Genomic DNA, 20897 nt, shown 5'->3' with positions numbered 1-20897 from the left:
TTAAAAAGATTTTTTGAGCAACTTCAAGGGCAATAAACGTGGATTTTTTAAAAAGATTTTTTGAGCAACTTCAAGGGCAATAAACGTGGATTTTTTAAAACGATTTTTTGAGCAACTTCAAGGGCAATAAACGTGGATTTTTTAAAACGATTTTTTGAGCAACTTCAAGGGCAATAAACGTGGATTTTTAAAAAGATTTTTTGAGCAACTTCAAGGGCAATAAACGTGGATTTTTAAAAAGATTTTTTGAGCAACTTCAAGGGCAATAAACGTGGATTTTTTAAAAAGATTTTTTGAGCAACTTCAAGGGCAATAAACGTGGATTTTTTAAAAAGATTTTTTGAGCAACTTCAAGGGCAATAAACGTGGATTTTTTAAAAAGATTTTTTGAGCAACTTCAAGGGCAATAAACGTGGATTTTTTAAAAAGATTTTTTGAGCAACTTCAAGGGCAATAAACGTGGATTTTTTAAAACGATTTTTTGAGCAACTTCAAGGGCAATAAACGTGGATTTTTTAAAACGATTTTTTGAGCAACTTCAAGGGCAATAAACGTGGATTTTTAAAAAGATTTTTTGAGCAACTTCAAGGGCAATAAACGTGGATTTTTTAAAAAGATTTTTTGAGCAACTTCAAGGGCAATAAACGTGGATTTTTTAAAACGATTTTTTGAGCAACTTCAAGGGCAATAAACGTGGATTTTTTAAAAAGATTTTTTGAGCAACTTCAAGGGCAATAAACGTGGATTTTTTAAAACGATTTTTTGAGCAACTTCAAGGGCAATAAACGTGGATTTTTTAAAACGATTTTTTGAGCAACTTCAAGGTCAATAAACTTTTGAAACTTCTGGAGGAGTTTTTAAAATTGAGGCAGAAGTCTATCTTACATTACTGAAGAAGACGACATCTTCTGGGCAAAATGCAGTGCTACAATTAGCAAAGATCCCAACCACATCATATAAATATGATGGTGTTATAGCCAAACAAAGGAGAGGATTCACAGTGACCTATGTGTCAAAGATAGACCGTATTCTCAATTATTCCCAATTGTTGTTTAGTATGTCTTGGCACTTGGAAGGTTTCAGGTTCTGTTTTGGCGTTTCTAGACGATTACAGGCGTTCAGTATATTCCCACCAATATCTTAATCTTGCTTTCAACTTACCCGTTTTATCCTTAATCCTTGACGACACCGACAACGTATTATTGTAACTCCAATAGTTGTGGCGGGCATCGATTTTCGATTTCCACAATTCAATGGTGCTGTAAAATTTTAAATTTTCCCAAATGAATTTAAATATGTATATTAAAGTTTGATATAAAGTCATTGCGAATTATACAGTTATATATCTCAGTTTACCTGTTTCGGTAGTCAATACTCAAGCTACAGATTTAAGTCATGCAGGAGGGTTGAGTGTTGATTGAGTTAGGTGTGTAAGTAGATTAAATAAAAAAATAAATATATCAAAAAAATAGTTCAATAAATAAGAAATTAGATTCAAACAATTAAAAAAAACATGCCAAAAGTTAGATCAAAATGCAAGAATGAGTTATGAGAAAATATGGAAAATGAAAAGATGAAAAGAAATTAAAATGGAAAATGAAATAATGAAATGTGTGTTAATGTTAAATGCAATATAGAGACCCCTGACTACTACATCAAAAATTATTCTAAGAGTCTAAACAATAAAAGTAGAGAGAGAAGTACCCCGCGCGAATCATATCATCAATGGATAATAAATGTAATCGCATACCTGAGCGGTTTTATTAATAACTAATGCTGAAAAGAACATTTGGATAAACGAATTCTTAGCATACTCTAGCAAAAATTTGCATTACTAGATAACGGGTTTGGCTATTAACGCATTATTTTAAGGACAATTGGGATAATATAATCTGAAACCCCCCAAGTTATTACTTGAACTGCTGAGGCGAATTTATGCTTAACTTCACCACATTCCGCATTTTGTCTGCTTTTTATGTCGATGATAGCGGAATTTTTAAGCATACTTTTGAAGCCAATGATGATGGATTTTTTTAAGAATGATGCCGAAAGCTATGATCATGGAAATTTTAAGAATATTTTTGAAGCCTATGACCGTGGGATTTTTAAGATTATTTTGAAGCCAATGATCATGGAATTTTTAAAAATATGTTTGAGGTCAATGTTCGGGGAATTTTTAGGAAAGTTGTTGTTTTTCAAGCTAATGATCGTGGAATTTTTGAGAACATTTATGAAGTCAATGATCGTGGAATTTTTTTAAAAATATTTTTGAAGCTAATGATCGTGGAATTTGTATGAATATTTTGTAAGCCAATGATCGTAGAATGTTTAAGAATACTTTGTAAGCAAATGATCGTGGAATTTTTTGAATATGTTTGACCCACAATCATTGATTTTTAAGAACATTTATGATGCCAATGATCGTGGATTTTTTAAGAACATTTATTAAGCCAATAATCGTGGAATATTTGAGAATATATTTTAGGCTCTTATCGTGCAATTTGTAAGCTTATTTTTTAAGCCAATGATCGTGGAATTTTTAAGAATATTTTTGAAGCCAATGATATGATCGTGGAAATTTTTAAGATTATTCATGAAACCAATGATCGCGGGATTTTTAAGAACATTTATGAAGGCTATGAACGTGGTATTTTTAAAAAAGCTAGTGAGTTAACATGTGCCGCGCGTTCACCCATAAGAACGTTAAAAAACTTGGGTTTGGGCTTCGGGTTAGTAACCGTCCCCTAGAAAAAACAGCCTACTATGAAAAAACGAAAGAAAAGAAAAACAAATCCCTCTAAAGTTGACGAACCCCACAACCGTTTTAAGGACTATGATCTGGTTGCGGATTTGTAGTTAGTCGGAGACTAAAACATCTGGTATCCAGCTTCACCCCAGTGAATGAAAGTCTTGCTGCAATTCGAATTAAAGCTAAATTCTTCAACATCAGCTTTATTTGCGCTCATGCTCCCACTGAAGAAAAGGACGAACAGACAAAGATATATTTTACGAGCGCTTAGAAGAAACATATGACCGTTGCCCTGCCCATGACATTAAAATCATTTTAGGCCATTTTAATGCCAAAATTGGAAAGGAGAATATCATTGGGCCAACAGTCGGGAAATTCAGTCTCCACAGTGAAACATCTGACAATGGTATGAGGCTGATAGACTTTGCAGCTGCAAAAAATATGGTAGTTAGCAGTACCAGATTTATTCATCTCGATATTCATAAGGGCACCTGGCGGTCTCCAGATCAAAGAACATGTAATCAAATTGATCATGTTGTGATAGATGGAAGACATTCATCGAGCGTGTTGGATGTACAAACATTGATTAGGACCACTACCTTGTTGCCGCAAAGGTACGTACCCGTCTAAACGTTGCAAATAAAGCACGAACATACACAACGCGGAAGTTGGACATCGATAGGCTGCAAACACAACAGTAGCCACAGCATATTCCACTCAACTAGCCCAATTGCTTAATGCGAGCACTCCTTGTCCCGATAACATATCAGCGCAATGGCAAAGCATTGCCCACTCCATGCAAACAGCCGCAAAATCCATACTTGGATTCCAGAGACCTCCACAAGGGAATTCATGGTATGACCAGGAGTGGCGTGCTGCTACCGAAAAGAAAAATGCGGCATATAGAGCTACTTTACAATCAGTAGCAACGCGTAGCGTACGAGAGAGATATCGGAAGAAAAGCAGAGAAGAGAAACGTCTTTTCCGCAAGAAAAAGAGAGAGAAATGGAAAAGCGAGAGTGTGAAAAAATCGAGATGTACAGGAGCCAGAATGAAGTCCGAAAATTCTACCAAAGAGTGAAACATCAAACAGATGGCTTTGGTACAGGCACATCCTCCTATAGAGACCAGCAAGGTAATCTGGTAACAGATACAGATAGCAGGCAGGAAGAACGCGTAGCTGGCAGGAAGAACGCGTACCCGACGATTGGAACCTGAGCATCCTCTGTCCCGTCCACAAGAAATGAGATAAGACTGTATGCTCCAACTATAGGGGCATAAGTCCACCATTGACCAGTTATTTACCCTGTGGCAAATCCTGGAGAAGACCCAAGAGATGCAGATCGACACATATCACCTTTTTCTCGATTATAAGGCAGCATTCGACAGTCCCCTCCGATCAAAGGTATTCCATGCAATGTCTGAATTTGGTATCCCCGCAAAGCTCATCCGGCTTTGTAACTTTTTTTTTTAACTGATACTAGGTCCTCAGTTAAAATTGGGAAGAACCTCTCAGAACAATTCAGTAATAAAAGAGGTTTGCATGGGTGATCAGTAAAGGAAGTAACTGATACCTTTAAGGCCAGATCAGATTATAAAGGAATGTCAGAGCCTCTTTGCAAATCCGCCTACGTTATCCTTTAGGAGGCTCTGGCATTCCTTTATAATTTAACGTTTGGGAAGCCAGCAAAGCAAGCGACGATTGATTCTGTTCTGGCCTTTAGGAAGGTCGAAGCAGAATCTGCGGAAGTGGGTCTGGCGGTAAACGGCGAAAAGACCAAATTGATGGTGTCGACGCGCAAAGCGTCCATAGAGCTCGGACCAACTGTGGAAGTTGGTACCTATAATTTTGAGGTAGTTAAAGACTTCGTCTACCTCGGCACTGCCATAAACACAACAAACAACATCAGTTGTGAAATAAGAAGAAGAATCGTATTGGCCAACAGATGCTATTATGGTTTAAGTAAGCAATTTAAAAACAAATCCACATCTCGTCAAACATAAATAGCATTATACAAAACGCTGATACTACCCGTGGTAATGTATGTCTCCGAAGCATGCGTACTTGCGCAAGCAGATAAGGCAGTGCTTGGCGTGTTTGAGAGGATAATTCTTCGAAAGATCTACGGGCCGATTTGCATTAACGGTGAATATCAACGTCGTATGAACCTCGAGCTACATCAGCTATACAAAGACATGAATATACATAGTTAAACGTATCGAGATGCAACGATTGCCTTGGCTAGGCCATATCATAAGAATGAGCGATGATGAACCCGCTTGTATGCTCCAACGAGGCTTAGGCCTGCCGATTCTGCGTGCACCGCCATGTGGCATGTATTCGCACGCAGAATCGGCAGGCCTAAGCCTCGTTGGAGCATACAAGTGGATGAAGAAATGAAAAGGCGCGGTATTCCAGAAAGCGAAAAACAGAGATAATTGGAGATCTGTTCTTAGTTCGGTCTATGGAACTAATGTTCTGTAATGGGCCAGCTAAGTAAGTAAATAAGTTTTGAAGTCAAAGATAGTGGAATGTTAAAAAATTTTGTTGAAGAATACGATCGTGGACATTTTTAGAACACCTTTATCTCCATGCTTGAATTGAATATTTTTAGGGATTTGTCGAATATGTTTTAAGCCTGATCGGGGAATTTTTAAAAATATTTGTGAAATTAATGCTCGTGAAATTGTTACAAAAATTTTTGAAGCCAATGATCGTGAAATATGAAAACATGAAAGCTACGATCGTGGACATTTTAAGATTATTTTTGAAATCAATAATCGTGGAATTTAAATATTTTTAATTTGGACCCTTTTTTAGAGTACTTTTGAAGACAATGTTTGTTTGAGTTATAGGAATTTTATAAGCCAATCTTCGTGGAATTTTAAAAATATTTTTCAAAGCTATAATCGCTATAATAATTTGTAAAAATACTTTTGAAGACATCCTATTGGACATACTAGTGAAATTTTCAAGGTAGCGATCGTGGTCTTTTAGACTATTTCAGAAGGGTACGATCGTAGAATGATTATTATTTGATTTTTGAACGGCATTATCCTGGAATTTTTGTTTAAAATACACATGAATTTAAAAACAATTTCGGTCTTGTATTTTTTTAGGAATATTTTAAAGGGCTATGATCTTGTACTATTTCAAAATATTTTGAAGAGGTATGATCATGAACTTTTTGATCATGTTTGTGATGGTTTTTATCCAGGACTCTTTGGGAATCTTGATGAGTGTTCTAATCTTGTAAGGTTCCCTACTAATGTATCACATAGCTGCATATTATCTGTCCGAGACTATATTTCATACTGTAGTTTTTTATTTTCATTTTTGCTAGACATCCTAACGTAACGCAGGATAACTGTAAATGTTACACGCATTCAATGCAAATGATAATAAACAGTGACGTGATGCTTGATTTCAATGACATCCTATGGCAAATTAAGAAACTTACATAGAGCTATTCACAGTTATAATTTCATAATCATTGTCGGGGTTTTCGAAGATATTATCAACATATTGTTGACCAGCTGTACCGGCGACAATTGTTGCACGGCCCATCCAATTGGTGGCAATGTTCCTGCAAAACAAAAATTCCCTCCATTAAAACATAACCATTCAAAATGTGAATCAATTTTAATTACCTATAAAATCCATTATGTGATGTACTTTGATAGATCGGTAGACGAACCTTTTCAAAGCCCGACACCTCAACAATGCGTCCTCCCACATTACTGTGGACATAATTGTAGCTGAAATTCGACACAACTTGTCTTAAGCGTATAACATCCTCAAAACCGGCTTGATTTTGGGCGAAATAATTGCGATATAGCTCCACTTCTTGATATGGTGATGATTGACGTCCCTCAACGAATAGGGCTGGACGATTACGATTCTTTAGGAAGAGGTTGTGATGTATAAAACCACGCAGTGATGTGGCCGAACCACGGGAATCTGCACGCAACTTAAGGCCACCTTGGTTTTCAAGTAATAAATTATTCTGGAAATGGGAAAATATTATTTGTGGGTATGTTAGAAAAAATTAGAGTATGTTTTTACATATTATATTTTACAGTTTATATTTTATACTTTATATCTTGTATTTTACATTTTGTATTTAATATTTAATATTTAATATTTAATATTTAATATTTAATATTTAATATTTAATATTTAATATTTAATATTTAATATTTAATATTTAATATTTAATATTTAATATTTAATATTTAATATTTAATATTTAATATTTAATATTTAATATTTAATATTTAATATTTAATATTTAATATTTAATATTTAATATTTAATATTTAATATTTAATATTTAATATTTAATATTTAATATTTAATATTTAATATTTAATATTTAATATTTAATATTTAATATTTAATATTTAATATTTAATATTTAATATTTAATATTTAATATTTAATATTTAATATTTAATATTTAATATTTAATATTTAATATTTAATATTTAATATTTAATATTTAATATTTAATATTTAATATTTAATATTTAATATTTAATATTTAATATTTAATATTTAATATTTAATATTTAATATTTAATATTTAATATTTAATATTTAATATTTAATATTTAATATTTAATATTTAATATTTAATATTTAATATTTAATATTTAATATTTAATATTTAATATTTAATATTTAATATTTAATATTTAATATTTAATATTTAATATTTAATATTTAATATTTAATATTTAATATTTAATATTTAATATTTAATATTTAATATTTAATATTTAATATTTAATATTTAATATTTAATATTTAATATTTAATATTTAATATTTAATATTTAATATTTAATATTTAATATTTAATATTTAATATTTAATATTTAATATTTAATATTTAATATTTAATATTTAATATTTAATATTTAATATTTAATATTTAATATTTAATATTTAATATTTAATATTTAATATTTAATATTTAATATTTAATATTTAATATTTAATATTTAATATTTAATATTTAATATTTAATATTTAATATTTAATATTTAATATTTAATATTTAATATTTAATATTTAATATTTAATATTTAATATTTAATATTTAATATTTAATATTTAATATTTAATATTTAATATTTAATATTTAATATTTAATATTTAATATTTAATATTTAATATTTAATATTTAATATTTAATATTTAATATTTAATATTTAATATTTAATATTTAATATTTAATATTTAATATTTAATATTTAATATTTAATATTTAATATTTAATATTTAATATTTAATATTTAATATTTAATATTTAATATTTAATATTTAATATTTAATATTTAATATTTAATATTTAATATTTAATATTTAATATTTAATATTTAATATTTAATATTTAATATTTAATATTTAATATTTAATATTTAATATTTAATATTTAATATTTAATATTTAATATTTAATATTTAATATTTAATATTTAATATTTAATATTTAATATTTAATATTTAATATTTAATATTTAATATTTAATATTTAATATTTAATATTTAATATTTAATATTTAATATTTAATATTTAATATTTAATATTTAATATTTAATATTTAATATTTAATATTTAATATTTAATATTTAATATTTAATATTTAATATTTAATATTTAATATTTAATATTTAATATTTAATATTTAATATTTAATATTTAATATTTAATATTTAATATTTAATATTTAATATTTAATATTTAATATTTAATATTTAATATTTAATATTTAATATTTAATATTTAATATTTAATATTTAATATTTAATATTTAATATTTAATATTTAATATTTAATATTTAATATTTAATATTTAATATTTAATATTTAATATTTAATATTTAATATTTAATATTTAATATTTAATATTTAATATTTAATATTTAATATTTAATATTTAATATTTAATATTTAATATTTAATATTTAATATTTAATATTTAATATTTAATATTTAATATTTAATATTTAATATTTAATATTTAATATTTAATATTTAATATTTAATATTTAATATTTAATATTTAATATTTAATATTTAATATTTAATATTTAATATTTAATATTTAATATTTAATATTTAATATTTAATATTTAATATTTAATATTTAATATTTAATATTTAATATTTAATATTTAATATTTAATATTTAATATTTAATATTTAATATTTAATATTTAATATTTAATATTTAATATTTAATATTTAATATTTAATATTTAATATTTAATATTTAATATTTAATATTTAATATTTAATATTTAATATTTAATATTTAATATTTAATATTTAATATTTAATATTTAATATTTAATATTTAATATTTAATATTTAATATTTAATATTTAATATTTAATATTTAATATTTAATATTTAATATTTAATATTTAATATTTAATATTTAATATTTAATATTTAATATTTAATATTTAATATTTAATATTTAATATTTAATATTTAATATTTAATATTTAATATTTAATATTTAATATTTAATATTTAATATTTAATATTTAATATTTAATATTTAATATTTAATATTTAATATTTAATATTTAATATTTAATATTTAATATTTAATATTTAATATTTAATATTTAATATTTAATATTTAATATTTAATATTTAATATTTAATATTTAATATTTAATATTTAATATTTAATATTTAATATTTAATATTTAATATTTAATATTTAATATTTAATATTTAATATTTAATATTTAATATTTAATATTTAATATTTAATATTTAATATTTAATATTTAATATTTAATATTTAATATTTAATATTTAATATTTAATATTTAATATTTAATATTTAATATTTAATATTTAATATTTAATATTTAATATTTAATATTTAATATTTAATATTTAATATTTAATATTTAATATTTAATATTTAATATTTAATATTTAATATTTAATATTTAATATTTAATATTTAATATTTAATATTTAATATTTAATATTTAATATTTAATATTTAATATTTAATATTTAATATTTAATATTTAATATTTAATATTTAATATTTAATATTTAATATTTAATATTTAATATTTAATATTTAATATTTAATATTTAATATTTAATATTTAATATTTAATATTTAATATTTAATATTTAATATTTAATATTTAATATTTAATATTTAATATTTAATATTTAATATTTAATATTTAATATTTAATATTTAATATTTAATATTTAATATTTAATATTTAATATTTAATATTTAATATTTAATATTTAATATTTAATATTTAATATTTAATATTTAATATTTAATATTTAATATTTAATATTTAATATTTAATATTTAATATTTAATATTTAATATTTAATATTTAATATTTAATATTTAATATTTAATATTTAATATTTAATATTTAATATTTAATATTTAATATTTAATATTTAATATTTAATATTTAATATTTAATATTTAATATTTAATATTTAATATTTAATATTTAATATTTAATATTTAATATTTAATATTTAATATTTAATATTTAATATTTAATATTTAATATTTTTATTTTATATCTTATATCTTATAGTTTATATTTAATATTTTATATGTTATATAATTTATATTATATTTTTTGTTTTATATTGAATATTTTTTATATTCTTTATTTATATTTTGTATTTTATATTTTTTATTTAATATTTAATATTGTATATTTGAAATATATTTCAAAATCGAGTAAGTTCTTACCATAAAGAAAAATGAATTCATATTCTGTACATCGACATTCAGGGCTGCATCGCAGGTCGAAAAATTGCCGTATAACTGCAGACAATTCCGTTCAATGCGATTTGAGGTCAATGTAAAGGTTGGAGTAACTTCGCCGACAGATGTATAGACAACTGCACCTTTAATGGCACCGCTTATGTGAGAATTGGTTATGTTGTGCAGGGCATCACGATCTGGGGGAATTAAAATCAGCATGTTAAGAAACGATCATATTGAATTATAAGGAGAACTTACTTATGCCAATTGTCGATATGGGTACCGTAACCACCTCGGCAATAAACCCGTGATACTCTGGAGCACCACTAGCCATTAAATGAACACTTAAGGTGGGACCTTCAGTCTTAAAGAATGATTTTTGATTGGTGGTATCCGATTCAATTTGACCCATAAACAGAGCGGTGACATTATAGACATCACCATCATAGAGGCGTATTGAATCCATGCGCCCGTACAGCTTTGAGTGATTGAATAGGTTCGATTGCAGCAAACGGAATCCCAGAGGCTTGGCGCGATAGGCTGAAGTAAACATTTTAACACAATTTACTGGATTGTTGTCATATTTGTAGTAGAGGAGAACACGTTCCTCCACCGTTATGGTTTTCTGGGGATCACAGATGTCAATCATGGAGAATAGTTTATAGGGTATGTCTAACTTTTTGAGGGGAGTGAAACTAGATTCATCACTTTCTCGACCCTCACCCGTAAGGGAGAGTATGTTGATACCCGTGCCAAGGGCTTGGGAAACATTGAGGAGATTTAGGTTCAAAGGACCAGAGGGTACCACAAAGTTAAGACCATGATTGGCGGAATTTTTAATGGTTACCGCTGAAATGGAGGGGGTTTTGTAAATCGCCTGTATGCCGGCAGATTTTTGATTGTGTAAAATTCCGGCATTTTCTATACGCACAAATTCCAAACGACTTTGTTGATGTTTCTGCAGGCCATGGGTGTGTATGTCATGGTAACGCTGTTCATATTGATTTTGTTCAAACTCCGAGTTGCTAAAGCGGATACCACCCCAGTAGACCTCATCTTCGGGTACTCCCTTACAGCTGACAAAAACAAAAACATCATCCCAGTGACATTCATGGCGATGACCATAAACCTGGCCATTGAGCCGTTCCTCACACTCGGACATGCGTATCTCGTCCCCCCGACATTCAAGAGGTTGTACCCAGGTCCAAATACGTGTTAAAGAGTTCGTGTGGAATTCAATACGTCTATCGTGGCTGTAGTAGACATTAAGGGGATCATAGCCTAACTCACGGCACACCACCTGGGCATTGCGTTCCGTAAAGCGGCTATCACATATCGGCACCCATTGCAGGGTGGTGTGATTAAAATACTCCAAGAATCCTTGATTGATTTCAAACATTTTATCCATATCTGAGCTGCAGTTTTGGGAATTGGTACAAAGACGTATCGAGTCATAGGCCTGCATTTGTTCCATTTCCATTTCAAGCGAACGCTTGCTGGTCAGGGAATATGATTCGTGGGTGGCATTTTTGAAGGGTTTCATAACAATCTGGGATTCTTCGTAGCCAATTGCATTAAGGGTACCCAAGACCAACATGCCGACATTTGCTTCAAATTCCATGTGAACCCCATGTTGTATGGTCAGGGTGGCCTCTGGCATGACCGTTATGTCATTGCGTATAATATAGGGTTGTTCACGTTTGCGCAGAACCAAATCGGAATATATGCGCCCGCCTTGCCAGTTGTTGAGATCAATGAGATCACGATTTTCCTTGACCAGGGAGATACTGGCATCCATGGTATCCTCAATGAGGAAGGGTTGATAGATTACATCGGCATGATCATTCCAATTGTCAAAATCGAAAATCTTGGCCTCAATTTGGGAAATATCTGTGGAACCCCACCAATTTTCCGTGGCATAGACATAGTTATCGACTCGTGCCGAGCGCAGGCCAGCCACTAAATTGTAGCGCAAACTATTCTCGGCTATGAGGTTTCTGTAGATTCTCACATTTTGTATGCCATCCAGGCGTATAACGGCGGTGTTTAGATTATTTATCGAGGCCTGTTTGCGGGCATGCTGCAAGGCTGGCAGGTGTCGCAGGACCTCATAATTGTTGTTGTTTTTAATGGTATTATACTCCACCAAGGCATGCACCTCTCCAAATTTCTCACTCAAACTGTCAGCCTTGAATTCCATGATGAACTTGGCCTGATTCTGTTCTATCCGATTGTAGCTAAATTTCATGCGCTTCTCCATACCCATAACAGAGATAAGACTCCTTGGTGCCTGATTGTTGAGGAAGGCATTTGAGGTTATGTTAAAATCGGCATAGTGTCCAGAGACATCAATGTAGAAGTTGCGATTCCTTTGCCAGGTTGTGTTGCCGAAGTGTATGCTGTGGGTAAAGTTCTCGTTATATTGCCACACATAGGGTAGGGATACCTGGAAGCCGCCATTTTTATTGTCCTCCACGGTGGTGTCCTGGATAACATAGTGAAACAGGTTATTGGAGGACCGTAAATCCTTGGACAACTGCCTTATGCCATAGCCGTTTTGTAGAATCTTCGAGTTATTGACATGCACGGTGATTTCGGAGAGATTGCTGCTGATGACATCCCAAAAGGGGGAGTTAATTAGGATGGCTTCCAGATCATTGTTGCTTAGCTCACTGTTTACAATCTTTATGGACTCATTGGCCTTGCGCATGTATAGCTCCCCCTCACTGCCGTAGTAACGGTTGTAGTACAAGGCTGAAATGCCTCTTAGGTTCTTTTGTATCTTCGTGGAGCGTATGTGCAGCGAAGGTACAGGACCACCCACAATGCGATTGCGTATGTTTTGTACCGGGGCCTGGACCGTAGTTAGCATCAGGACCGCTCCTCCCAAAGCATTCTCACCGCTTTCATAGTAAATTATGATGCCATAACCGCTGCTGGTGGTGGGAAAAACATTCAGGTCACGCTTTACATCCCACAACTGGGCCCGAGGATTTTCCGATTGTGAGTTAAGGATCTTCAAGCTCTCCGTGGATAGGTTATTTATGGGATTCAGTAACTGGATACCCAAAACATAGCCCGCCGGACATCTAACGTGCAGCTTCTTCTCCACATTGCCACCTGGCCCCACCATCATCTCCTCGGTTCGTATGTATTTACTTTCCCACGTGCCCAGCTCAATGTTACCCTCATCTCTTGGCAAAACATAGGGTTCATAATTCGATTCAAAGGGATTAAAGTCCATGGCCATTTTAAACCAACCGCCCAACTCAAATTGGTCCTTTGCCGCAATCACCGGATCATGGGAAATGCCACTACCCATGTTATTCTTGATAATAGAACCTTGGATGCGGAAATCCAATTGCTTCAAACTGATGCCGCTGCCACGATTCCCCACAAATTCAGAGTTCCTGATGTTATTAATGGACTTGCCGCCATACAAATCGGAATATATAACACCCAAGCCATCATCGAGGTTATCTACAATCCTCACATTATCCAAATTATGTCTTGCAAAATCCATTTGCAGGGCAGGTTTAAAGGAATTTGTGGTGTAATCAAAAAGCCCCGCCTTCTCAATGGTGACATATTGCAAATCGGCTCTTTCCGCCAGCATACTAAAACGTACCCCAGCCCAGGCTCCCTCATAGCACCTTATACCCACATCATTTTCATGGCTACAGGAATTTTCAAAATCTCCCTGCCACAGATATTCCGCCTTACATTTGGTTATGTCACGATCATGTTCATTGCACTGGACATTGGAGACAATAACATCTTCAGTTAGGCCCACGGAGGGCATTTGTGAACGCAGCAGTCGCCAATCTTTGGGATTCAGGGTATAGCCCAGGTGGTGGCAAACCAAGGCAGCATTTAACTCCGTCCAGCCATAATCGCATACGGTACCCCAGCGGCCATTGACATATAACTGCAAGCGACCCTCATAGGGACCGGCACCACCCAGCAACCTAACCGGGACCTTGGGTACCTCAGCATCCACATTGCTTATTGATTCCGTTTCCATGTCAATCATGTCAATTAAATCGTGGTTCAGGGTGGAGCTATCCACATCCATTATAGGCTGCCTCTTCAACGTCAGGAAAATATCATCTGGCCTCCTGCCTCTGGCCTCCAATTTCCCCGCCACCATCATGCCCACACTGGGCTCAAACTGCAAGGTCACCCCGGGTTGTAGTATCAATTTACCCCCCGGCCTAATATTTATGTCCTTATTAACCGTATAGGTTCCCGGGGGTATCATTTCTTGGCCATCCACCTCTCCACCAATATATTCCGAATTCTCCTCATAAAATCTGGGCACAAAGGTGGAGGTCAAAATCACCGTCGACGACCCCGGATTGGAGTTATGCAGCAAATAGGGAATATATTGGATCTTGGCCAAATTGTAACGGTCATTGCGATGAAACAGCCTGGAGAATATTTTCACCTCCTCGTGAGAACCCAGCCAATTATAGGTGGCATTAATAATTTGACTTTGATCACTGAGCTGGCTACCAATTTCATAAGCCGAATCCAAGTTGTGTAGAATATTCCTAAAAATATCCACATTACTTGAACTCACCACCACAGCGGCAGCTACACGGGATCGTGGATTCAACCTCCCCGCACCATCGGAACTCTCACTGCCATCCACCAAAGGCCCAAAGAATTCGGTGATTTTATTCTCCCTCACAAAATTCCTGGTGAACAGTAAATTTTGTACCTCTCGACGACTGTAGGGCGATAGACCCAGCGATACCACATGCACACCCTTGTTGCGACTGAAATAATTGCTCTGCACCAACAAATGCACGGGCATAAAGTTGAACTCCTGGTAAATGAAATCATTGCGTATATAAATACAACCATACTGGCCATAGCGGAATTGATTGAATTCAATTCTCCCCTGCACATTGAGAGCCGGACTTAGATATATCGAATTCTGTTGGCTGTTCTCAAAGGAATTATGGCCAATTTGCAAAAACATATTCGGTTCCTTGGTGTCCAGCAAACGCCAACAGCTTTCCAGGCGTATATCATTATCGGCACTGCCGTTGAAAAAGTTTCCCGTCAAGTTGACCCACAACGGGCGGCAGTAGTTGCCATGCAGCACACCCACCTCCAGATTTGAATTTATGTGGCTATACTCCACCGCCGTGGTTTGATTGAAGGCAATATGTTCCACCCTATTAGGATCGGAGGTATCATTTAGCCACACTGCCACACCATAACCTTTGTTGAAATCCACATAACTTCTCGAGATATTGCGATTACCTCCCACATAGGTAATATTTACTCCCGAACCGTGATTATAGCTGATATTTGTCTCTGTAATATTGACATCACCTGCTCCACTGGTTACATGGAAACCAGCCACATGGCCGTTGCCGGAAATTGAACTGGCATGCAAGTGGACCCTGCTTCTCAAACTATCCACCACAATACCCCTACCGCCATTATCCTGCACCACCGAATCCATAACCCGCAAATCAAAGGCACTTGTCTCTCCAGTGGTAATGCGTAGAAAACCCAAAATCTCCTCCCTCATTGCTGCCTTGATGCGCACAAACAACTTCTCTCTGGTACTGGTGACACTCTGGGGCCTCGTATAATTCCTGGCGCTCCACACAAACAACAGCCGATTATTTGCCGAGGCACCATCATAAATTTCCACCGTGGCAGTATCATTATTCTTCAAGGTGAATTGCTCAAATTGCACTGTCAGCACATAGCCCGGCTTGGAAAAGAAATATTTGGAGCACTCCTTGGCAGAGCCGGCATAAAATTTCTGTGTAAAAGACAAGGTCAAGGGGTATGTCTGGCCCGAAGTTGTGGGCAGGGTGCAAAAATCATAAATTGAAGATCTATCTGGCCTCTCATTGACACGCAAATCATGGCCCAAATATTTTACACCATCCGCTGCATTATCCTGGATATTACAACCACTTAACTGGACATAACCTTGGCTGGAATTCACAAATACACCGATGCCATTACTTTTCCGTATTGTCACATTTTGCATTACAAAGCCGCCATAGGGACGGGTGGCATTAAAGCCCGTGTAAGCTGAATGTGTTATCACCACATGTTGGGTTTGGGGTGGCACCCCCACCGCTTCTATGGCTGATTTCGCCGATTGCTTAAAACCATTTCCTGCCCTCAGAATGTCCACATATTTCAATGTCGATTGTGATTTGGTATAGTAAACTGTGTTATCCTTGGCCAACGATTTTGTGGTGGGAGCATTTTCGAAATACAAGCCTGCCCAATGACTTAACTGCAGACTGTGCATGGGTTTGCATTGAATTCCAATATCACTGTGATAATCACAGACGCCAGAGCCTAATTGCCTCGTTGACCACTCACAATCGAGTAGAGAATTTTCCGATCCCTTGCAATTTGGTAATTCGTAGAGCAGACGAGGTTTCCTTCCCGGGCTACGATCAACCCAATTCCAAAATCGTCCACCCTGGAAACCCATTTGACGACAGGCCACCGCATAGTCGGTCATTGTCCAACTGTAAAGAAAACAAAGATGAACGGTTTTTTATTACTTTGAAATTGAAATAGGGTTAAAAAAGTTGTATTGTATTAAATCTTAAGGTGTAAACAACTCTAATGCTTGGTTTACATTTACGAAATCCACTATATTTCAACTGTCAATTCCATTGGTTAAAAGTCCAATGAAATCTAATGGATTTCAGATGAGATTTCATTTGACGTTTGAGCAATGGAATTGACAGTTGAAGTCGAGTGGATTTCGTAAACGTAAGCCTAGCATAATATTTAATTCATTTAGCATAGCCGAACGTCACACTAGAGTGGTTTCGTGAAACAAATTGCGTTTAATTAGGCGTTCTTAGATCGACTTCCTCACTAGAGTAAAATCATGAAATTACTGTATTGGAGAACTCGATATAGGTACGCCTAAATTAACGCAATTTCTTTCACGAACCATCGACATAGATCAGCTGATTAGATCAGATTGATTAGAAATTTGATCTAAGAACGCTAATTCCATGAAATGTTTTAATGAAATTCACGCTGGTGTAGACGGGGACTAGTCAGCTGAAGTAAGCTAGCCCCTGCCACACGGCGAAAAATAAATTTCATGAAATTAATCGAGTTCCAAACTAGAGTTATTTTATTAAATTGCTGTAGTGGGTAATTCAATCTAAGAACCCCTATAAAATGGGGAAAGTTTTTAGTGCAAGTTATAGCGTGTGGCATACGATTTCATTTATAAGAACAATGTTTTGGAAAATCAAATTCGAAAGTGTATTTTTATAACTAAGCTCAACATTACTCTTAAATAGACAGCCGTTATGTTTAAGTTTCAGATGTTTACAGAGTCTCATTTGACTCCAGCAACATAGAGCCGAAATATTTTTGGGATTCTGATGCGTTCTAGGCAAATTGTTTAAATTCTATTCATTCCATCTCCAGAGAGCATGCTTAAAAATCGCCTCCTCAATACTGCAAAAAATTGGGAGCCACCTGTGCTTATTAAAACGTAATGTAAGTAAGTACTACCTGTAGGATAAAGGATTATGGATTGTTTGATTAAAATTTTGTGATGTAAGACCACTTATTTTACTCATTACGTAAGTAATGAGTAACGATGGCAAATGATGATCGGCGATGGTGATGTTGGTTGATAACGGTAAACGATACCAAATTTCATGAAATTATGCGTTCTTTAATCTTGTTCCAAACTAAAGTTATTTTATTAAATTGCTGTAGTGGGTAATTCGATCTAAGAACCCCTATAAAATGGGAAAGTATTTAGTGCAAGTTACAGCGTGTGGCATACGACTTTATTTATAAGAACAAAGATTCGAAAAGTCAAATTCGAAAGCGTATTTTTATAGCTATGATCAACATTACTATTAAATAGACAACCATTATGTTTATTTTTAAGAACAAGACCTGACAAATTAGTTTCAGAAGTTTACGATGTCGTCATTATGTTTAGCGTTAAATTTGCCATAAACACTATCGGAACTCATGCCAGGAACTCTAGTCAAGTTATCGAGATGGGCAATCAACAATGGTCTTGGTTTGAACACATTGAAGACTGAGTTGGTTCTGTTTACGAACAAGAGTAAAGTCAGACCATTCACCCTACCAGTGCTGGACGGAGTTACTCTTGAACTCTCCTCGGAAGCCAAATACATCGACATCATTCTGGACCACTAATTAACGTGGAAAAGGAATGTCGAGGAGCGCGCCAGGATAGGTCTAATAGCTCTATACTCCTGCAAGAATTCCATAGGAAAGAGTTGGGGTCTGAAACCAACGGCCATCCATTGGATCTATGTATACGACAATAGTACGCCCAATTCTTACCTATGGCTCTCTGGTATGATGGAATGTTCTGAACACAAAGAGCGGCATTATTATTAATTACTGGTGCTGATACTGGTAAACAAAATAAAAAGGGCGCTTACATCAAAATTGTTTTTGCTCTAATTTCGTAACGGTAAGTGGCAGAGTTCTAAAAATTTAGGAGATGGTGTGTTGGAATATTCTTTATCGATTTTCGTAAAATAAAGAAAATCAAAAAAATGTCGCTTACATCTTTTTCGCGGGAAGGGCTCGATATACTTAAATTTGACCTAAGGTTTTAGTCATGATGCCCACCAGTGCCCACCTCGGGAATAATTTTCCAAAATAGTTCATGGGTTTAAGATGATTCAGTATTAAAATCAGCTGCCATCTAGTGCCAGTCTATAAATGATGGGACGCTGACTAAAACTGCCCTAGAATAAGGTTTCTACGGATATATTAGCGTATAACTCTGTTATCTGACCACGTACATTAACATAATTGGTATCAGTGGCAAGATGAAGAAATCTTCTTTCAAATTTGTCTTACGTTGGCGGTACGTGCTCTCCAGGAAGAACGCTATATGATCTATATTAAAAATTTTACCAATTTTCAGACAAAAATTGATTGGATTTTATGTTGTTTTGGAGATTGTTTTGTTGCCCCAAGCCTATTTTTGCATCATAAGATAATCTGGACCTTTGTTCATGTCATTTTGTATTAACAGCATAAAACAATTCTTACCGTATACCCCCTCCAGAGGGGAAAGGGGGAAGACTGTTACGCTCGTGTTTCTTAAAACACTCTTCACAGCAGCACAAAGCTGTAACCGGCGCATTGGCTTGATTTTTACACTCTAAATATTTTTGGCCACATTCTCCATACAAGTGGATCGACTGTGCATCGATTTTAGGGGGATGCAGTGTATATATCGAAAAGTCATACCTTAGAACCATTTTGCCCAAGGGGTATTCTTCAATTCTTTCTTTGAGCTCAGGTCTAAATTTCCCGTGGTTTGACCAGAAATGAAATCACTGTCCAATGACGAATATACAAGAAAACAGAACATAGTTTATTTCTGAACCAAAACCGATTAAATGTCAAAAAGGACAATGAAAACGGGACAAAATCGATTAGTTGTCAAAGAGAACCGTACCTGAAATCTTCTGAGCAACATTTTTGTAGAATATTTGGATGTTGAAAAGTCTCATCTTGGGGTACTTTCACTACGATTCAAGAAATAAAGGACATGAAAGGCATTGAGTTATAAGAATGAAATGTTCTACAAAAAGATTCGCCAATCGATTTGATTGAAGACATGTCACATCTAGCTGAAGCTACACAACGCCAAACATAAATATGGAGCTATTTTACCAAGTATTATAGGGAAAAAAATCAAAAACTTCATCGCGCGATATCTCAGAAACTTGACCTATAGCGAAAATTTCCTTTTGGGTTCGTAGTATACTCATGAAGGGCTTTCATATTCAAAAGAAATTTTCCACCCCCCAGACTTTGAGTTCCATTTTGTGTCACAGTGTAATATGTAAGTTGAAAATCCAATCTTTGTAATTTTGGTCTCACATTTTTCTACGCGTTGCACAGTGGCCAATTTTACGAAAATCCTGGCCAAAACTATAAAAATCAATGGATTTAGACCTAACCTTGCGTTCTTATGCTTTTCAGGTCGCTTGTTTCATTTAGCATATTTGTTAACCCTCGGACGGTCATTAAAGGGGTCTTTTTGGTTCCTTCTCCTATAAAATGTGATCGTATAAAATCAAAATATTCTACACATTTGTTCGCCATAAATTTTTACTAATACAAGAATACACCAAAACTCTATATCTTACCTAAACCCCAGTAATATGCAAAATTAGAAACACATTTTAGGGTTAAGGGCGTACTTCATGTGAGTTTTGGCAAAATTGTCATACAAACCATAATTTTAGAATATTGGCGTCAAAGCCAAAAATGTTCTCCGCTATATTTCACGGTAAGTCACCAAAGAAATGAAATTACATACCA

General features: G+C 32.7%; 1 protein-coding gene across 3 annotated transcripts in view; it reads right to left on the bottom strand.

Moving 5' to 3' along the window:
• bark (C-type lectin domain-containing protein bark beetle) overlaps window positions 1-20897 on the bottom strand; it is a 77898-nt gene that overhangs the window by 9646 nt on the left and 47355 nt on the right. For 2 of the 3 annotated variants that reach the window (XM_073971263.1, XM_073971264.1), the window contains exons 4-9: window positions 10800-17059; window positions 10527-10738; window positions 6401-6756; window positions 6211-6336; window positions 1357-1380; window positions 1162-1259 (exon numbers count right to left, since the gene is read on the bottom strand). In XM_073971263.1, the coding sequence (XP_073827364.1) occupies window positions 1162-1259; window positions 1357-1380; window positions 6211-6336; window positions 6401-6756; window positions 10527-10738; window positions 10800-17059 (7076 nt within the window). The remainder of the gene's footprint in view (window positions 1-1161; window positions 1260-1356; window positions 1381-6210; window positions 6337-6400; window positions 6757-10526; window positions 10739-10799; window positions 17060-20897) is intronic. The other variant, XM_073971265.1, reaches the window with a different exon arrangement.

The sequence above is a fragment of the Musca autumnalis genome, unplaced genomic scaffold, assembly GCF_047663935.1.
Source record: "Musca autumnalis isolate F117 unplaced genomic scaffold, ASM4766393v1 scaffold_2, whole genome shotgun sequence".
Taxonomy (NCBI): domain Eukaryota; kingdom Metazoa; phylum Arthropoda; class Insecta; order Diptera; family Muscidae; genus Musca; species Musca autumnalis.
This window is presented reverse-complemented; position numbering and strand designations above follow the sequence as displayed.